Source organism: Cyrtonyx montezumae, unplaced genomic scaffold, assembly GCF_038088225.1.
Source record: "Cyrtonyx montezumae isolate F1298 unplaced genomic scaffold, pur_monq_1.0 scaffold_11, whole genome shotgun sequence".
In the NCBI taxonomy this organism is placed as follows: domain Eukaryota; kingdom Metazoa; phylum Chordata; class Aves; order Galliformes; family Odontophoridae; genus Cyrtonyx; species Cyrtonyx montezumae.
The window spans coordinates 16,637,936-16,659,411 of record NW_027071837.1 but is presented as its reverse complement, the minus strand read 5'-3'; the positions used below and the strand labels follow the sequence as shown (position 1 = coordinate 16,659,411).

Genomic DNA, 21,476 nt, shown 5'->3' with positions numbered 1-21,476 from the left:
ACACACTGAGTTTCACAGTGTTTCCAGGAAGGAAACCACACTTTTTTTCTTACTTCAAGATGTTTTTCCACAACGTTAGTGACTCCTCCAATTCTACTAACAATGCACAGGTGAATCACCACACTTCCTTTATAGCAGAGTTACTGGTGCAGGCAAAGCAGGAATTCCAGAATTGCTTCTCTATTCGCCCTGCAATTATTCCTGATTTGGAAGTCCAAATCCATATACTGTCAGTCCCCTCCATATACTGAATGCCTGAAGCAACGTGCTGTGCTAGCGCAGAAGAGACAGAATGTGGATGAATGACACCCATCTTCATTTCAAATGCTTCAGAGAAATCTCCCCTTTTGCCATTACCCTTTCCAACACCAACACTGCCAAACATGGAAAATGCCCTAATTTTCACTCTTAAGTGTCAGAGCTACTGTGTGCTATCAACTCACATATAGCAGTACACTCTGCGTGCTGCAGTGAACATAGCTAAGAAAAAGTGAATGGACTAAGCAGACATCGAGGCTGATCCAGATACACAGAACCAGTTCTTGCTGTGTCAGATGTCTGCAAGCTGCTGTGTCTCCCCAGCTCCACTGGGTGTTTGTGCAGCACAGAAACTCACTGCTAAAGCTCATTAGCAGTGCATGTGCACAGTGCTGGCTGTCACCCTTACTCACATTCTGTGCAGTCTGAACTCAGTGTCCCCTTGATACCTTTACCCACTCCAAGGAAGTACATCATTTTACGTCTGTATGCAGATACAGGCAGAAATAGCAGTACCCATGGGATTTGGAAAACAAACCAACACTTTCCTATGATTTCTACAATAGCTTGTGCCAATATAACAGAATCTTACAAGACCAATGTTAGTTTCCATTTTCAGAGCTTGTTTTATTGGTTTCAGTTTTACATTAGGGAACAATAAAAAACCCACATACATGATGTACAGTACACAGCTTGCGTTGTTCCCTGGATTTAAAGTTGTATGTCAAGGTTCAGGCTGTAGGACAGAGTCCACCACTCCTAACACTGAAGCAGGCACATGCAGTACTACCTTGATGCAGCACTAATGCAGACTCGTTTGGGCAAATGCAATGGTAGGAGCACCACGTGCCACTGGGATACTGCACGTACCAATGGAGTACTGGCACGGAACTGTAAAGTTCTGCCCTTCTGTCCTGAGAGCGTTGGTTCAGAGACATCACTGGAAAGCCACACGTGGTTCAGCAGTTTCCCCCTTGGTCTCAAAAGTCAGAGAAAGTACGTAGCTAAAGAAACTCCTCATGAAATGAAACAATCTCATACATGTTTTGCATAGTTAAATTTATGCCAGGAAAACCTCCCATCTCTGGATTTTTTTTTTTCCTTGAGCCTTTGAACTTTTGCTTTGAGCTGAAGTTACTCAGAACGTGGCCATTGGTGTTGGGACCACCCAGCTGCTTCAGATACCCTTGGTTACTTTCTGTAACACTCTTTAACCTTTCATTCCTCCTACAGCAGTACACTCTTCCAGACATCCACTGCCTCCCTTAGGCTACTCCTACTTATTTTCTTCAGCTTCTTTCTCCCTCCTCTTCAGCCACTCACACGCTCGTCAGTTACTCTTCTCAACATCTCCGGGCTCTTTCTCACCCTGACCCATTCTCACTTTCTCTCTCACAAAGAGAAAATGCCATGTTCTTCTTGTTACGCCCAACTGCCATTATTATTTGGAATACCACTTCTAAATCCTTTAAAAGCATTCACCTTTGATTCTTTCCATATTTACACGTGGAAGTAACCTCAGTAATTCAGTGGTTCTATGCACAAAGGGACAGGTGAAGATCCAATCCACTGACTTGAAGCAGCTCAAAAGAAAAGGAAGCAGAATGAGGGATTAACAGTAATGCAGTAGCACACGTTCCTTCTCTCACACTCACTTTGTGCATTTCTTGGTGTGGAGCTGAACAACTTCACAGAGCATCCTCTTACTGTCACCTTGCGCTGTTACGGTCACACTCTGCTGTTACAGTCATACTGAACAAGTTTGATGGCATTTTGCTTCTTTAACTCCTCTGCACAGGGTGCTCTGAATTTCCACTGTTCTCTGCTAAACCCCTTTAAGCCAATGCCTAGCAGCACGAAGACCTGCCTCCTACCTGCCTCCTACCCGCTGGCACCAGCGTGGGAGGAGGGGCCTCATTCATATGCCACCCAAGTAATGCAGAGGCTGCTGTGATAAGCACACTAAAAGATACCATCAAGCAGCCTGGGTCACGGATTGCTTATGGCAAGAGCAGTTTTGCAAGCGAGTTTTGCACACCCACTGGGTAGGAAATGAAAGGTGTTCTTTCTTCACAGTTTCTTGGACTTTTTATTTGAAGTAAAAGCAAGGAAATAGTATCTCTGATTGATGGTAATTCTTCCTTTTCCCTCTAACTTTCATCTTTGTTTGTGATCTTTTGCTGTTGTTTGTTTGTTTTTGGTAAAAGTTGATCAAAACAAGTGCAGTGCTCAGTAGCGAAGATTGCCGAGCATACATGTGCTTCGTTCAGCTGTCCCAGGCCCTGGCATAGACACCAGGCACGAGCATCAGGGACAGAGACCCGTTTCATGCAGCTCTGCCCACTGCTCGGATTTTAGATCTGCACACAAGCAGATTACTTGCCTGCATTTAAGTTTACTTTGAGTACGTAACTGCACATATACTCTAGTATGGCTTAGGCTTCTCTAAGTAAAAACACTGAAGAGGAAAATACTTCATAAAAAACCACTACACATTTAGAGATAAGCTAGTGCTCGTGGAAAGTGCTAGGTTAATAACTTTGGAAAGTGCAGTCTTCTGTGTAACCAAAGAACACAGACAAGCAATGGCGCAGGCATCTCCGATCTGCCTGCAGCAGCTGAAGTGCCACTGTGGGGAAGGGCCGATGAGTCCCTGCTTTGATTTTGTCTGCTGTTTTGTGCAAGGGAAGCACTTCTGGAGCTGACGGCCGCAGTCTGAGCACCAATCTGTCACCAACGACTGCTAACACTGCCTTAACTTGACACGCTGTAAAGAACAGCTATCAGTTTTAACAAATTTATTTCTCCGCTTCTTAGTAAATTGTGTATCGTCATCCTTGAGGTAGACAACCAGAGATATTCCAACATGCTCTCCCTGCACCTCTCAGCATCACGCGTTTCAAGTAATAAAACCCCTATTTCCAAACAATGGAGTTATCAATTCCTCTTCTGCCTACAGTGTCATCCATCCTGTATCATGTCTTCAATAAGCTCTTTTCTGTTACATTTGACGCTTTACATTCTCAAAGCATGTCCAAAAATGACCTAAATGATGACTGCATCAAACCCTATGATTTAATCACAGAATGTCTGTGTAGTTTTATGGCCAAGTTACATGCCCCTGAGAACAAAGTTTATGCAGAAACACTGGCACCAATAACACTAGTGGAGGCAGCTTTATTTAGACGCAATTAGCATAGAAAGCACCTGAAATTATTTATATTTTCTATTTATAATAGATTAACTCTTTGGATATTTTCATAACTATATTCAGAATACATTTGTTAATATCCGTTTTGGAAAGATTATATTTACATACAAATACATGAAGACTTGTTGCTAAAAGAGCAAGCAAGAAAGAAAAGATGGTGCCTGATCCTGTGGCTTATGTACACGGGTAGTGCCTTTAAATCAACTCACACGAGTGTGGGTCCCTCGGTTGAGTAAGAGTTACAATTTCTGCTCTGTACTGCATATGTGATTAAGACAAACTACTATTTAAACTGTTTGTACAAATACGTTCTACAGTAACTGTGTCTGTTGGCTCAGGCATCCAGCCCTGAGAGAAACACAAAGTCTGTTCCCTGCCTTTTGTAAGACCTACGCGTAGAGCTCATGGCTGCAGGAAAAAGCACCCACTGTCTGCCACAAGACACGACCCCGCTGCACCCCGATCTGCATCAGGCCCCTTCACAAACACTTGCTCTTTTGCTGATGGTAAGACTCAGACAAGAGAGCCTTCATGAAACAATAACGACTGGCTTAAAATACACAACGAGCTAAAACAATTCAAAACATTCCCATTTGCCATCCAACCTGTGCTTTTATGTCTACGTAGAGATGCTGCTGTCTAAAAAAAGAGACTTCAGTTCGAGATGATAACATGACATTATCTGTAACAGAAGAAACCGTGCACTCACCAGAGTACAGGAACTTGTTATATTGGATACATTCTTCATTGAACTTGCTCCCTCCTAACCCTGTGGATGCGGCCTTTGCTTGCCACATGTTTGAGAAGATGAGCTAAATGTGTTTACAGTATTTTGACAGGAAAATGGAACTCTTTCCGAACTGCAAGAATATGAATTTTGCTAATAATGACATGATTTTTGTAGGTAAAAAGTGCAAATTCATATGCATTACCTCCAAGCATTTTACACAGCTAGCTACAGGGAATTTCAAAGCATCCTTCATTTCGATGTGATTTACCAGTTGAACAGTACGTTCTGACCAAGAGTCATAAAGTAAATTTGACTGCTGCCTCCTGATTGTACAGATGCAAAGAACACCTAGAAGAGAAGGGGAAAAAAAAGGCTACTGTCAGATTACATTTACAACCATGCTTTTACCCATACAGGAGATCTGAGAGAACACCAGAATCTCAAGAACAAGGATATCTAAATCACAGCTCGATTTTGATTCCGTGAGAAACTTTTAAAAATGAAACAGGGCTCATGCTACAGCTGGGATATATCTGTGGTGTATTTCTACTTGGAAAATCACAAGAACACGCTTTAAAACAATCTAAAACAGCTTGGGGGACTAGTTTTTCTAAACAGGTTCCAGATCATATTTATCAAGCACTGTAATGCCATATGCAAGAAATGATACTTGGTTATCTATATCTGAGTGCCTGCAATATCTGTGTGTTTTGTGTTCATTTTTGTTGCTGGTGTGTTATTTTGTTGGGACCCTGATGGCTGCTCTGCTTGGTACGCCGTTTCAGCAGTGCAGGAGAGGCAGTCCTGGCTTTGGGCATTACCAGGGCTGGCTCCCTGCCCGCCCACTGTGCTTGCTTTGCCCAAGTCTGCCCAGTTCACACTGCCCGTATTTGCTATCACCTTTGAATTCAGTTGAAGTGGAAAGCAGTTCTAACACTGCTGGGTAAAGCAGGGCTGTGTCCACGTGGGGGATATCCACAGTGACTGCTTTGTGTTCACATTTGCTTTGGTTGGTAAGAAATAACCAGTGTAAATACGCAGTTAAAAAGATGACATGGTCTTAGCTGTATAGTCGAGAATGACTCGGTTTTGTTTCAGTCATCCCTGTACCTTGTCATTTCTTTCACACAGAAATTTTAGCTTCTGTGCTTTCTTGTGCATAAATACTCCTTCCAGATTTCCTGTTTCCACAGAGCGCAGTTCAATCGCCTTCTCTCCCCAGCCCATGACCTGATTAGATTGAAGGTAAGCTATAAGAAAAGAAACAGATTGTTAAGTTAAAAAATGCCAACAATATACCTGCTTGTTACAATTTGTACACCATTTCCAACGCCACACGAGAGCTTTTTACAGGACAGAACCCAAACACAGATACAACCTTTTGTGAGAGCTCAATCTACAGATGGAATACAGTACTAGATTCAAAAAAGGGATTTGTGCACAAAGACTTTGCTGACATGTTTTGAAGGGCTAAATCCTCACAATGCAGAGCCTGCAAGAAGACTAGCAGTGATGATAGAAAGCAGGAGCTGCTCAGGGCGCAGCAAGGCAAGCTTCTCCCAGGGGATGCTGGCATATTAGTGTTTTGAAAAGCAATTCTGGCCAGAACTTGGAAGTTTTCTAATTGTAAGCTTTTTTGTTTTGTTTTGTTTTTTAATTTATTTTTCCTCTTCTGTAATTCTATTTCTTAGTATTTCTAATGTCTCCATTCTAGCTCTACTATTGCATCTGTTTTAACTCCTCTATAGAAGAGCGAGCACGGTGCTCCAGGTAGCCAAGGCAAGATTCCTTCCCCTCCTCTTCTTCAGTTCACTCAAGAGACTGAAGCCTTCCTTTCTTTTTCCTACAAACATTTTGTTTTTGTACTGCAAATTTGAGGAATGAGTGTTATAAGGCTGTGAAAATTAGCTGTTAAACATCTGAAAAACTGATTCTCACCTCATTTCTATAAATTTCTATCAAGATCTGAAACGTCTCTGTTTGATAACAGTATATTCTGAATGGTTTTTAAGTTTACACAAAATCTCTTGGGAAGAGCAACTGAATTTCAGTTTCTCAGACTTATTTTGGGCACTACGTTTACCTAAAGCACACATCATTATATATTTTAGAATCACAAAAAGTGGGGGGAAAGCTCTGAAGGGCATCTTGTGCAACCTCCCATTCAGAGCAGGGCTAAACTGGACAAGGTTACCAAGAACTTGTCCTGTCATGTTTTGAAGAGTATTTCACAACCTCTCTGTGCCTCTGCTGCAGTGCCTTGTCATTTGTAGCTAAACATGTCCTCCTAATATCTAACTGGAATTTCTCTTGCTGCAAGCTGTGCTCATTTTGTGCCTCATCCTTTCACAGCACGTGTTCAAGAAAAATCTCAGTTATCTTTCTGTATCCACCCATGAGGAAGTTGTGAATGTGTTAGATACGTGCATGTGAACTACTGAGTTTGAGGTACTCTGAGACCTAAATACTTCAAAATCTGACACTAAGGCACCAGTATGTGGTGTCCTTTTAGCTACTGCCTGCCCATCGTTTACTCTTTAAGACGGTACACATAGTGCAAGAACATACTCCAGCACTGTGGAAGCATACTGTGCGATTCCCTTTGACTCTGGCAGTTAGATGAGAAATCAGGACAGTGCTGAAGGAGTTAACACCACAGATTTCAAATTAGGCCCAGTTTCAACTGGAGAGCTCTGACTATTGTATGTATTGGCTTCCACAGTACAAAACACATTATTTATGCTCTAGATAGCCAACGCTCTGAAATTATTCTTGCTCAGCTATGAATTGTTTTTTTATTAGTCTGAGATTTGTGGCACTCTGAAATGTTCTAGATGGAACGTGTGCATCTGACTGGATTTTTAGCTTCACTGGGTAGTGCCTGCCTGTCCTATATTTTTAATGCAAGCGATGTCCGTTTCTTAAAGCCTTGCAATAAAATAGGCTTAGCCCATAAAAGTAAAGATGATACAATATCATACATCTGCTATTTTTTGCAACCTGTGGTTAACATTTTCTAACTTAGCTTTTAAATATAGCAGACACACACGGGTGGGCTATGATTCTGGAGGGTGGGACACTAAGGGAGCTGTAGACAATGTATACATACAATTGTTTATATAAAATATAAACAGCATTCTGAGGCTACACATTTTAGTATGTAGATCCAGCATCAAAGACTTAATCCCCTCATAATTCTCCTTCTCACCTTTCCCACTGTGTGAAATGTGCACTCAAGTTGTCAGTACCCTGTGTCCGTATTCGCTGTATCAATGCCCTTGGCAGATTTCAATTTGATATCGTCCTTGCAGCTCTCAGTAACAGCTTAGTCAGGCTGTGCTACAGCCTCTAGGTCATCCAAGACAGAAGGCCTTGGATGATGGGGCCACTCATTGCCATGGCACAATCAAGATTTTCTCGAATTGCATCTGTAGACATATACGCTGGCAGAAAAACCTCGCTATACCATTTGTGGGGCTGTTGACACACAAGGATCAGTGCGTACATGGAAATTAATTTGGAGGGTAGCAGACTGCAAATTCAAAGTTCAGTACTGAATCTCGATCATCTTCCCATGTGAGGGCACTTACTCTAAAACACAAGCTTGTCATGTGGAATGAATTGCCATCCAATTCAATACTCAGACTGAAGTCTACTTATTCTAGAACAAAAGTTCCTATATTGTAATCAAGTTTGGAAGAGTTATTTTGAATCCACTTTCTCCCTCAACAAGCTTTGTATCAAAATATTCTCTGCTTCCAGCTGTTAAAACTGAAGTATATTTAGATTGCAGTGCAAAACTGTACTGGTTTCCAGCAATCCTAGACAGAGCGAGCTGCTCGTGTCCTTCAGATAGCTTGGCAAAAAAGGTGTGCACCAGTTCAGACCAGTGTGCCAACACTGCTTAAACTTGTGGAGCAATGCCAGCAGCTCCCCTGCCTCCCTCACATTACCACATATGCAAAAGACCCACACTTGTGCCTGAGCTGTGGTTCTTGTTACGCCATTTTTACCAGCATTACTCCCTGGAGGTCAAAGAATATACACCATAAAGTCAGTTGAGGGAACTGGGATCCAAATCAGTCTCTTAACATCAGGAAAGCATTAAGATTGCTCTAAAACTGAGGCAAGACCACCCACTTGGTGTTTCCTGTTTACGGTGTGTGTTCAGCATTAGGCTGAGGAGAGCCCCCACTCTCGGAAGCGACTGCTTCAAGGGGAAGTGGTTGAGGGAAGCAGAAAAGGTGAGAGAAATAACTGAGCCATACTGAAGCCATTAGCTTCTCTGAAGTGCCGCTGACGTAAGCTGATGATCTCTTGCTCTCACATCAGTAGCACGGGAAGTCTGAGAAGTGCCCTTTGTATCACAGAGCCAGCCCAACTACTGCTCGAACTTTACTTCCCTTCTTAAGCTTTTCACTTCTTTTTCTTTTCTTTCTTCAGAAATCCCCCTTCTGATCTAATGCACTGCATGTGACTCATTGCCTTAAGCAGTTGTTACCAATATCTCTGTGCATGAGAGCAAAATCAGGCAGCTTTCAGCAAAATAACAAAGTCAGGAAATTCTTTTACAAAAAGAATTTTTGTGTTACAAAAATAGGGCAGGAAAGGACCTTAATGCACCTTCTCTCCTGTCCATTTCTACACCACACCAGCATCACTTCTGGTAGTTGTTTGTCTCACCTGACCTTAATGACCTCTGGGGATGGATGCTCCAAAAATTCCCCGGGTAACTGATCCCAAATAAGCCAAGAAGTTTGAAATGGACAAACTGAATATGAATTAAAAGATTCTGACCCACTTTGGTATGCCTAAGTCGTTACACCGAATTCCATGTTACGGAGTACAATGATTTACTGAATTCGTTTTAGGACAGAGCCAGCATATGCATATGTGAAATTCAGTGCATAGAAAACCCCACTGAATTTTGCTCTTCTATACACATTTCAGAAAATTGCCTCAGGCAAGTATGCAGCTGGGCATGAACTTGTAAAAGCGGGATGGCCAGTGACCGCTGACAGTGAAAAATAGCAGCTCTTACAGACCATACAGATCTTAAAACTGAGTCCTCCTTCTAATGAATCATTCTGCAGGCCTTCAGTCAAACCACACGTGCTCTATGAAATCATGACTTCTGTTAAGTCCTTCCTCTTTGGGAAAAGCCAGAAACGTGGTCAGGGTGAAAGGCTGCTTGTTTGTGTGTGCTTGCTGGAAAAGCTGGGCAGGAGATGTAAGCAGCAGAAATGATTCAGACACAAACAGGTATTCTCTGAGCATGAGTCAGATAGCAAGTATTCAAGATCTGTTAAGGATAACTGATAGAGCACTGATACAGTAATACAGCCAGCGTTTGGGAGCGTAGATCCTCCACATGAAGTCCTTTTTGCTTTTAATATGTACTCAGCAAAGGAAATCAGAACTTCCACTGGTTCCCCACTCTTTGGGAGTATCCAGTTTTGTGCCAGCCCTCCAAGACGTATTGTAAATAATTTGTTACTCACACAGAAGGGCAGAAGGTGCTCCCAAATCTTATTAACTCGATGTTTCTTAAACCCTTTTTAAATCTCATTTTATAGAAAGAAAACATAACAGCTCTGTTCATATTTAGCCCTACATATATGAAATGTCTTTCAGATTAAACGTGGATAGACTACTTCTACAATTTTAATTTCCCAATGGACTTGATTTTCCTCTCTCTAGTTTCTTATTAGCAGATAGGTCACGGAGGTCCCAATTTGAAGGCTGTGAGAGTAAGCTATATTTAGTTTCCCTGCCCTAAATCTCTCAATAATAATATGGGGTTTTTATTTATCTATTCAGTAGTCAAGATACTCCCACCAACTACAGAAGTTTTAGTTCTAAGTAATTAAACTAAGAACTGAACAAGGAGCCATTGTTTACCCAGCTCTCCTAAGCTTAGCATCTTGAACCCTGCCTCAGTAGGATGTTTCATTGCACCCACCCTATCTACCTGTAACCAGATGGGACTCCTTCCCCTCTGGTGGTGGCCACCTCCTCCAGCAATCCACATGGAAGACTCCTAATGAAGTCAGATTCATCAGACATGACTACCTTCAGAAATGTTTGCTCCAACCACTACCTGCACAACAATAGTGTAAACAATAGTGTAAATATCTGCACAATAGCGTAGCAGTCTTTCTCTTAAGATTTAACCAATCTTGAGAAGCTGAGAATGTGATACCTGGGCAGATGCAGACAGAACTCAGGGGAGGATTGAGCTCAGCTGGCACTGAGCAGTGATGCTTTATTCACTTCAGTGCAAGGAAGTTTCTAGTGAAGCAGAGGCACTGTAACTCCCAGCCACAAGAATGCTTGACAGACCTATCTCATCTCTCTGTGGGTTTGATGATTCAGTACTTCCAGTGGCGTCAGTAAAATGGCCCTAAGCTCCCCCTGGCCCAATGCTGAGGCATTCCCACAAAGTGCCCAGATGCAGTGAAAAGGCTCTGGGGGCAGTCAGGGCCCAGTGTCACAAAGTGCAGATTTCTAACTGGGAGTCATAAATATGCTCACCCGTTCTTATCCCATTCTAGAGCAGGATGTAAAAAAGCCCTTTGTTCCTCATCTGTCAACTTGTCTTTGAAACTCTTTGGCTCATTACCTAGTAACAGCAACCAGCCTGCTACTGTATTAAGGCCTAAGGAAGTATTCCCATAAAGAAATCCATCTGTAATTCTTCGGTGCAGCTTCCAGTTACGTTCAGCACTTCTCTTTAGAACTCCTTCTACCCTCCCTGAGTAATTGCTCTTTGATTACTACTTAGATTACTTAGATTACTAGATTACTACATTAAACACTTATGGCGTGTTTAACATTAATTCAGAAGGGGTGTAAAATTTCTACATATGAAGGGATATTAGATATTCATATGAAAAACAGGGACTTGATAGAGTTTAGTCATGCTCTGCAGCTCCAGAGATGGGCTGAAAAGCAGAAAGAGGTGAATTTGGAGGAAGGAAATACTATACAATTAGCTTATGACTTATACCTCATTCTTGGAAGTGAAGCAGTTTTGGTGCTGAATTTTACTGTAACTGCAAAAACAACAAGATCTCTTGTAGCAATCTGTGTTCCAGTGGTTGGTTTCGTGCTCTCAGTGCTGAAAACTCTCCTTGTATTTACTCAGGGGTGTTACTCTACTGACTGTAATGGGCTTTTCCTAAAATTACCCAACTAGAAGTGGAAGGAGGAAAGTGAACATTTCTGATTTTTTGCTATGGCATCCAGTTGCTGCCAAGCCAATAGTTTGCTTTTGAACAGCCTAAATGTCTTGGGCTTTGTTGTTAGTTTACATGTTTAAGATGCAAGAGAACGGGAGAGAACCAGAAAAGAAATTAAAAGCGACAAATAATAAAAACAGAAATCTGCCTGTGTTGTTCTTGGTTTCCCTCACACTGATAAGGGGAAGCCCTCTGGGGAGGGTGAAACAAACAGCTGTCCTGGCTGCAATTCCAGTGAGAACCTCCTCCTCCAGAGTCATTGCAAATGGACAGATTGAGACTCTCAAAGAAATGCCCTGTGATAAAACTATGGGGCCATTGGACAGCAGTTACAAACCTTTTCAATTACCCACCTTTCTTCAGTCATGAGTTCTTACATAAAATGCTATGGGCTGTGATGTGAGCCCCCTTCTGTGTCTGTGATTCGCATAATTCTCTGTGTGAAGTCTTGTGCTAGGCTGCACCCTCAGCAAAGCTTGGCTGTGTAGCGGTGCCATAAGCAGCACGACAAGAATACAAACTCCATAATCCAAACATGAAGACCCTACTGCAGTCACCAGCTGTCACAGCATAAACACACCTAAATCTCTTCACTCTTCAGACTCCTGGTTTGCTCAGAAATTGCTTTATGTGCCATACAACCACACTGCTATAGACAGAACCTCATAAAGAAGTCAAGCTTCATGCAGAAGAATCTTCCATTTAATAAAGTGCTGTTTTTCATACGTACCTACAGATGCTGGCATTTCTCCCCACTGCAAGACTGTTTCCTTTGTGAAATGCCCATATATATCAATGTAGATGCCTTCATCTTCGTAGGCGAGCAGAAGTTCCATTCCACTGGTATTCGGGAGGATGATAATGGCATGTGGGCGAATAGTTCCCTGGATCTAGGATCACATTTTACTACGATTGATATCAGAAAATGGACTGCAGTTTTAGTGACTACATCACTCTAAGCAGCTTGACACAGCAATAGGAAGAACTAGTTCATGGAAAGTGAAAGAAACACCTGTTCTCAGAAGAGCTGTACAGTTTGCTGGTTCACCTCTGAAATAGGTTTTCAACCTTCCCCCCTCCTACAGATATTACAGTATTACAGATATTACAGGCTTGCAAACAGATAATGCTGAATATTTGCTTTATATTACCACTATTGGTTTCAAGAAGTCAGAGCCACTGAAACACAATAATATTTACTTATTCATTCACAAAATGCCTGCATTGTATAAACAGAAGAAAGGTAAAACAGATTTGAATTCAGTTATTTCAGAAGATGGAGGAAGAACAAAGGCTTCCACGTTACAGGAAATCAGTGCTTTCACTTTCCATGCCACTTCCCTATCCCCAGAAAACCTGAAAATTGTATTTACAGCAAGCTGAAAAGTTACCCGGACCTTTCAAACACAAGCTGCTCTACATCCTTCACTTCCAACATTCTTCACTGCCAATAGTTCCCTCTTTCAGTGCTGCTCAGCATACGTATTCTGCATGCCACAAGGAACAGCGCGTGTCACTCACACCGAGTATTTTAACAGCTGTTGGATGCACCAGGGTCTCTCCCAGAAGCCAACACACATCCCAGGTGAGAAAACAAACAGCTAAGCACACAGCTATGAAGGTGGGGGGTTATGGAAGCATTTTTGAAAGAAAACAAGGAGAGCCTTAAGATCAGTAAGAAAGCAACTCTGCTTTTTAAAGCACTACTCAAAACAGGATGTTAATTACACAGTAAATTAAACCACGGCAATGATGCTTTTTTTAATAGGAAGCATACAACTGGAGTTTCGACATCATTTTCACAAGCCAGCAACACAACGATCTTTTTTTCTGCAAGCACATACACTGACACATGCCGGAAGGGCACAAAGAACAGGAAAGAAGCACTGAAGCTGTACTTGCCAAACTGAACACACTCAGGCCAACCACTTGACTCCGTGCCTCCGCAACAACTATCCGTAACACTAGAACGGGTATCCAGAGCCGCAGAGCAATTTTAATGCGTTGCCTTGGTACTCGCATGAGCGATCGGAGCAGGTAAGAGGTGGAGGAAGAGGTGGGGAAGCAGGAAAAGAGGCTACCAGAAAGCAAGAGTATCTGAAGTCAGCCTGCTGGAGTCTGCTCTGTTGCCACCACAAGGCAAATTATCCACTCTATCAGATGCTCTTTGAGATAATACAACACTGAAAAAGTTAGAGCTACGATAGTAGCAGATTTATCTCAGGTCTACAATTCTAAAGGGAAAATATATTTTTAGTACATGCTAATTTCTGGTTGAAGAGCACACAGGAGTGGAGCCGGTCTCAGATCTGCCCCACATATTTAGGACGTTCACCTGGGAAATCTCTGTGCTCACGTACATCATTACATCTGCAGCCTGTAGAAAAACTGAAGCCTCTAAGAAGCATCATTTTTTTCTTCGCCTTTCATATATCGGGCAATTACACTGATGATCTTTTTGACAAGTTATTATTCACCTCACTTAGCAACCAACTTGCAGGGTGGCATGCACGCCTCATGCTTAGAGTTAGGGACTGATTTGAATTTCCCGTGGTTGCACAGGTAAGAAAGCATCTAACTGCTGGATTAAATAAACCAGCTAACAAGACTAATAAGCCCCTTAAAAATCAAACCAAAACAGCACAAGCTCATAGCAGGTGATTGAGCAGGCTGTTCTGAACAGCCACAGGAGTCACTTCTTAAACTATGAGAACTTGATAAACAATTGTCTTCAAAGATGCTTGCCAGGAAGGCAGAGGCTTTCGTTTGCTTTGACAACCCTGGGCTGGGGGTTGTGCATGGAATAAAAGGGTCCAAAGCACAGGCTGCAACACTGAGATCTGGGGTGACACCTCCTCAAGCCTCTTGAGTCGCTGGAGGTCTCATTGCCCTGGGATACACGTAGGCAGCAGCACCCGCTAGCTATCACTATACCCTTATAAAGATCTGTTGATTTCAGGGAGGTTTTCAAGCAAGCACAGGAGTTCCCCAGTCAGGAGCTTCCCATCAGACTGGAGCCACAGAAATGTTTTTGGACTTAATCCCCTAAGTTTCTGTGGCTTCTGGGACCCAAAACTTAGAAACAAACTACCTAGAACAACTAAAAAATAACACAAGCAAAAAAATCCCAACAAACAAAACCAAAACTAACACAAACTTTATGCTGGACAGCCCCACATCAGTCCTTCAGGTCTACAGAGGAATTACCTGAAGCTGGGCTTTAGCAGTCAATATCATCTAAGAGAACAGGTACACCATGTGATATGTGCACACTTCATGCCTACTTTTGCTTGAGAAAATGGATGTGAAAATCCCACATTCTTTGGATGAGAGGAATGATTTCATGGACAACTAACCACTAAGAAATCAGCAAATTCATTTTGGTTGGAAGCTGAATTTCTGCAAAGTCATGACTGAAAAGCAGATCACATTTTGCCCACTGAGCTCAAATCTGTAATCGTGTGAAATGGATGCACGTTTGCTCTGTGGTGAAGAAATGCATGTGTGCACCTGTATACTCATGTAACCAACTTGTACCCAGCTCCTCTACCTACAGGCACTCTTTGTCACACAGGTAACACGCTGGTAGAGGATCAAGATTTAAACACGTTGCAATGGTCTTTTTAAACAGGCCAAATTTCAGTGAAAATGCAATCAGTTATCAAGATGGAAAAGAACACCAGCAGACTGTGAAAGTCACCTAATTCATGGAGATGTGATTTTGTCTTTGCATGCTTTAAAGAAGCCCTTAATTTCCAGGATAAACTGATTAAAAATAGTACTGTCCACACAACAGGCTTTCTGAAATTAAACCATTAAAAGAGATATCCTAAATCTAAGAAAGTCCTTCAACAGAAGTTCACTATTATGAAAGCACATGAAAACTTGATTTCTACTACCTGGTATAGAATGATTATTCTCTCACCCTGAGTTTTGAAATACAGCACACCGCTTAACCAGATTATCAGCAATACACAGCCCAAAGCACAGAGGCATTTGTGTAATTTCTTGGGAGTATCTTACGTGTGTTGGAAGGTAGAGGTCATACACAGAGCCAGAGTCCACATCAATAGCGTGAAAGCCAACTAGAGAGCCATAGATCACTTTTAATCTTTGTCCGTTTTCAACAGTCAGGTCAACTGACAGCGGTTTGTGATGAAGTGAGGTAAAGGACTGGAAGAAGAAAAAACCCTGTAAAGCTCTTTGTTACACATTAACATACATAATCTCAAGAATTTTCAGAAGTGAAAAGCCCCCTAGTCTTCCTACGTGAACATATCGTATCTAAGGAGCTAAGTATGGGTCATCTGTTGAGTAGCAAAGAGAGTTGGATAGTTCACTTGTGTTTCGAAAAGATCCAGACTCTGGAAATGGATGAGGCAAAAGTTAGGCTAAGTGCTGTCTGTGTTACATTTCCACCATCTCTGAGGGAAATCAGCATCAGCTCTGCGAATTCAAATGAACATCTTGGCACAGCACTGAAATGAGATGTTCACATCTAACAGAATCATGGCTGTGACAGTTTTATGCCTGCCATCTCCAATGCTGCCAAATGAGCTACGTTTTACTCAAAAGAATATCCATTTTATCTTTAACTAGAAATAAATGTTATACAGAGCAACAAGAAGCAAAGAGGAGGTGAGAGGTGGTGGTACATCTGAATCAAAGTGAAGTTTCACTTACCTTAAAAGCCATGAATTTGTGATAAGGCTTCGGAGCCCAAGCATAAACCTCCACTGCGCTTTTCAAAGCAATTACAAGGAATTTGATTCTCTCGTATTTTACTGTAATACAAGAAGAACAATTCCTTAGGTATCAGATAAGACTCTTAAATCAAAGACCATCTCATTAGACAAGATAATTTCAATGCATTATGGGTAGAGGTAGACATTATCCATCAAGGGAAACTAACTGATTCTGGACAGCAGTGTTAAATATCAGCAGTGGAATACCCTGACTGCACACCCATACTTCATTTACTTAGTATAGCCAGACGACTCGTAGCAACATTTACGTGTGCTTCTCACATATCTATTTCTCTCACTAGTCAGAAAAAAGGTCTTGACCCTACAGCTAAGTCAAATTTAGTTTTCAAATGTGAACCCACGCTGACACTGCTGGTTGTGACCGAGCTACTTCTGGAGGAACGCTGGCTGCTGGTGAATGATTTTGTTACGCTCTGCAGGCTGCAGTGTCATTTCACTGTTCAAGAACAGGGCTATATCCATGTGTGGGTGAAGGACTCTGATATTTCCGAGATGAGTGAGCCTTTAAGAAAGATGAGTAATTTCTCCTGGCTGGTTAAAATCATGTTGGGCCCAGCAAGAATAAACGAAGGATCGTGCATTGAAAATGAAGGCTTCCTTCTCTCTGCCACAGGCAGGTGTTCTGTCTGTAGGGCATCAACGCATTCTCCATGTTAAATTCAGTGTCTGCATGGCAGCACTTTATGGAAGATGGAGGTGTTACCCTCATGAGGTAAGGTGTGTTGCTACCTGTAGCAGGAGCAGTTCACACCAACCCAAACATAGAGCAGAAATGTTAAGATTGCATTAGGATGAGAAAGGGAAAACCAAAACCAACCAACCAAAACATACCAACACACGAAACAACCCATCTTTGCCTTTCTTCAGAAGGACAAATGGCTGTAAAAGTGGACGTGGACATACAGGAAGATTCACCAGCAGGTAAACAACAGCTCCTCTGTCAAAGCAGTGACACTGGTTTGTCACATGCGAACGGAAGCTCACAAATATTTGCCTAATTTTTGAATAACTATTTTTTTAAAGCACACCAAACCCAAAAAACGAGCAACTGAAGTGGAACATGTGGTGTTTAGCTCTAACCACAAAGGAAACAACACAGCTGTTGCATATTCTTTCTTGGATTTAACTCTTACCACTTTTAATGAGATCTACAGGCAAAGACACATCAAGCAAAGCACTTACGAGAGCCAGCCACCTCACTGTCTCCTGCATTTGTTTGTATCATTTCTCTCTTTGACTCTGAATAGAAACACCACTTTCATATACCATATTTCAAAGTGAAACTTGTGCTATACATTACACCCTCTCACACAGTGAGATGACAGAAATGATCACAATACTGATGGTTCATCTTCAAGAATGAACTGCTTGAAAGCCAAATAAAAGCAAGACGATATTTCAACTGCTGTGGTACCATTTCCAGTGGGTAAGCTTAAGCAATGGTATATTTAGGTCATTTAAGAACTAGACATGAGCTGTGGGACATCCAATCTCATCTATCTATGGACATCCTACAATCTACCAGCACTTCACTACCCCAGTTTACTAGCAGCTGCTCAGGGCCAACAGGGAAGCTGATGCACAGAAGTGGAAAAAATCAGTTCAATTAAAGTCTTAAGTAACAACAGGACTTCTAAACCACTGATGGAGCTGAACAGTGCTGGTATTCCCTTCCTCCAGCTTTCAGAGGACATAGCCATACACCACACGCTAGGAGAGATGTGATCGGGACTGACAGGGAGCAAAGCATCTGCCGTGTAAAACAAGCAGGTCTGAAAGAAGTCAGCCCAATGCCATTTTGAAACACACCTGAAGAAAAACACTAGTGGCACGGGATGCAAAGGGATGATTAAGCAGCTGTCCAGGGAAAGAACAAAAATGACCTTACCAACTTTGTAGTGTACGCAGCCTTCCAGGTCACCCACAGACACCCAGCCTTGCCGCTTCTCCACCTCCGGATCATTGCGCAAGATCTTATTTCTCAGCCACGACAGGTAGTAGACCCTCAGCTTATTCTTCTTCCCTGGGGTTGTAAAATAAATAAATAAATGAAATGAATAAAGGCAAAAATTCACTGAGGCACAAAATCTCCTCCACATTAAAAAGAAAAAACAAAACAAAAAACCAACAAACAAAGCACCTGGAGTTCTGTGACCCTGAGCACAGCAGATCTTTGTGCCTTGCACAGGTGACAGAAGCACCCATGAGAACAACAGAAAAGCCTGGTGTTGGTAGGATCCTGGGTTGTGACCCTCAGGAGCGAACTGGTACACAAGTAATGCTATAGCATTTGGCACAAGTACACTTGTGACTCAATCTTCATGTAAGATTTTGATATCTGACTAAAATCCTTCCCCTAGGCCAAAGAAGATGTCTCTGTAGATGCATGTATTATCAGAGATAATCACATTGCCTGGCTTTGGCTCTGATGTGAAGGAAGGAATACAAGTACTACCTACCATAGGTATTTTGAATAAGTAACTCTTCAAGTTCTAATTAACTGACAGTCTTCATTACAGGCAACTATTTTCCTTTGGATGCCCTTCAGGGCATCAGTCCTTCTGTGGCTTTGGTTTGTAAGATCAGCAGCAGTCTGGGATCACAGGTTGGTCTAGAGAACCATGTCCCAGGTGACTGAAACTGGCGATGCAGGACAAATAACTCTCACCATCAGATACTGCAGTGAGCCTGGACTGTAGGAAAGTGGCAGCCTTTCGCTTTGTTTTGCACTCTTTTAATGCTGCTCTCAACTGTGGGCAGTAAGGGCCTTGGTATCTTGAAGGGCTGAGTCCAAGCTCTTCATCAGCAGAGGCTGAAGGTGCTATTCTCTTTACTGTTACCAATGCTTTCACAGTGTCTACCACTCTTCTGTTACTGTTGATACATTGCACTGGCCACAGAATGAAGTTATTTAATTGTATTATATTTTATTATATGTTAATTAACAGAATTGCACTTAGATGCTCACCCATTACACAAACATGTAAACAGACTGACAAACTATAACTTGCTGAGAACTGGTTCATCTTAAGAATATGAAACACTGCATAACCTTCCAGAAACCATTTGAAATGTTAACCAGATAATTAAATATCCCAGAGCCTCACGTGAATCTGAATGAGAACGTAAGCATTAAAAATTCAAGAGAGTTTTCCTATTAACAAGAATAGCTATCCTGTGATTTTCTGTAAGAGGAAATTCCTCAACCTAGTTTATAACCTAGTTCTTCTCTAATTGCTTCCAACCCCAACGCAGGTCAGATACTTTTAGACACTGAACTAACCTGATATAGTAATTAGCACATTGAGTCCTTCCAGAACGTCCATTTGCTGGAATCGTCTCCTTGTAATCAGGGAATAAACTCTTCCTTGCCCACTTCTGTCCAGAAGCCACAATCCATTCTCAGTTCCCACCAGTAAATTTACTCCTGTTGATACAGAAAGAAAACACTGCCTAGATCACCGAGTAATTCAGAAGCCAAGTGTTAATTATTTTTAAGAACTGATTTTTACTTAGTCCTCTCAATGGTAGCTAATATTTCTCCCTTGTTCTGTGAATGACCTCCTAGAAAAATGAAGGGAAAAAACAGTCTCACCATTACGATTTTTACCCAGTAGAACATTTACATGCCCATGTTATCTGAAGCATGAGCAGTTCCACTGGAGTCAATACTGATTTGAAAATAAGGAACCAAACAAAATACAAGTCACCTGGGTTTCTCAGTGCTGTAAGAGGATCCAGCACCACTGCGTTGTCAGCACAGAGATCTAACTAAGGGACATAAGGATTTCTTCCAATTTCAAAAATTATACAACCCCTCTTCCCCCCCAAATACAAACTGAAGAGGGGCCAGACTTGTTGGAAGAAAGATGAGCAGAACATCTGCTTGAAAAGTGTTTTTTGCAAGAATGCTTTCATATGCTTAATTAAAGGAATGGATCTGTCTGAAATTCAATTGCTCCCAGGGAAGTGAAGGCTCCAATGAGCTGCTGACATCAGAGGATGCACCCTGTACCACCGTGCTTCACTGTCATGACAGCCACCTTTCCTAATCAGCAAAGAAATGACATAAGGTTTCCTGCTGTAGCAAGTGAACGCCCTTACCAGCTGTGCTTCGATGAGTACCTGGTACTCTTCAACCTCAATGCACAGTCATTTACAGACCATGCCACATAACTCTGTTCCTAATTTAAAATCTTGGACTCCTGCAAACCTACATTACACAAAACCTGTGAAGCTATAAATTCAAAATCTACATTGCTGTTGGATAACGTTTCACCTACTTGACTCATTTTCCATCCTGGAGTCAAAGTGATGACGAGTGAAAGGCTGGGTGAGACCTAGGCAATGCATCTGCTCTTCACAGGTAGACAGATGGCTGAAACGACTTGAGAGCTCAGCTACAGGGAGGCTGGGCTAAGTCAAGAGTTGCTGCAAAATGGTCTGACTACACTGATCTTGATTTCATGCCATGTGATGTTGGCCCTGTAAAGGTGGACATTCAGCAAGGCTCTAAGTCCTGGCTGTGGAAACTTATGAAGTCAGGCTTTTGGAAAGGTTGAAGCCTGAACCGCTTCAGTCGGCAGTGACTATAATTTGGAGAGGAAAGTTCTTGGCATCCTGGTTTGGATAACTTCCACTGGTCAGGTTTATGCATGATTAGCTGATGTGATAAGCAGACGAGACAGTGTAGCATCAGCCTTTTCTGCTTCACGTTACCAAAAACATTTGCAATTTTTGGCTCTTCCAACAAGCACACTTTCAGTTCAGTGCTGGATTTAGAGGTTTTCTCATTCTGATGCACAAAGCCCCTTGCAACTGTAACTCATCTGTTTGCCATCTTCCAAGGGGAAGGCGGTACCATGCGAGTGAGGCAGGCATATTCTCAGCAAGCTGCACTAGGATTTTCTCACCGGAAAGGTGCAATACAACTGTGAAATCTAACAGGCATATACCTCCAACCTCTCCCGCTGCTGCTTTCCCTCTATGCACATGCCCAAGCACAAGAGCTTACCCCACAGAGCAGCACAAAGGACCTCCGAGTTGAATTTCTTCTTGTATTTGCGAATTTCTGGACTGTCGCTCTGCGGGCGGATATTTGTTGGGTTAACGTTGACAACAGAGCCCTTCCTTGCATTTTCTCTCCTGACAGGCTCGGGTTTTGCACTGGATGCTGGAAAAGAAGATGTGGGGAACCATAAGAAAAATACAAATGTTTGGCTACATCTCACATTTGACCATTTCATGGCAGAACGGAACAAATCCAGAGG

General features: G+C 42.2%; 1 protein-coding gene across 1 annotated transcript in view; it reads right to left on the bottom strand.

The window, feature by feature from the left end:
• Positions 1-3,419: 3,419 nt before the first annotated feature.
• Positions 3,420-21,476, bottom strand: part of NRK (Nik related kinase) — an 87,609-nt gene continuing 69,552 nt past the window's right edge. The window contains exons 24-31 of the mRNA XM_065729691.1: positions 21,221-21,379; positions 19,490-19,633; positions 18,095-18,229; positions 16,124-16,224; positions 15,464-15,613; positions 12,171-12,330; positions 5,310-5,449; positions 3,420-4,547 (exon numbers count right to left, since the gene is read on the bottom strand). Coding sequence (XP_065585763.1) covers positions 4,464-4,547; positions 5,310-5,449; positions 12,171-12,330; positions 15,464-15,613; positions 16,124-16,224; positions 18,095-18,229; positions 19,490-19,633; positions 21,221-21,379 — 1,073 coding nt within the window. The 3' untranslated portion in view covers positions 3,420-4,463. The remainder of the gene's footprint in view (positions 4,548-5,309; positions 5,450-12,170; positions 12,331-15,463; positions 15,614-16,123; positions 16,225-18,094; positions 18,230-19,489; positions 19,634-21,220; positions 21,380-21,476) is intronic.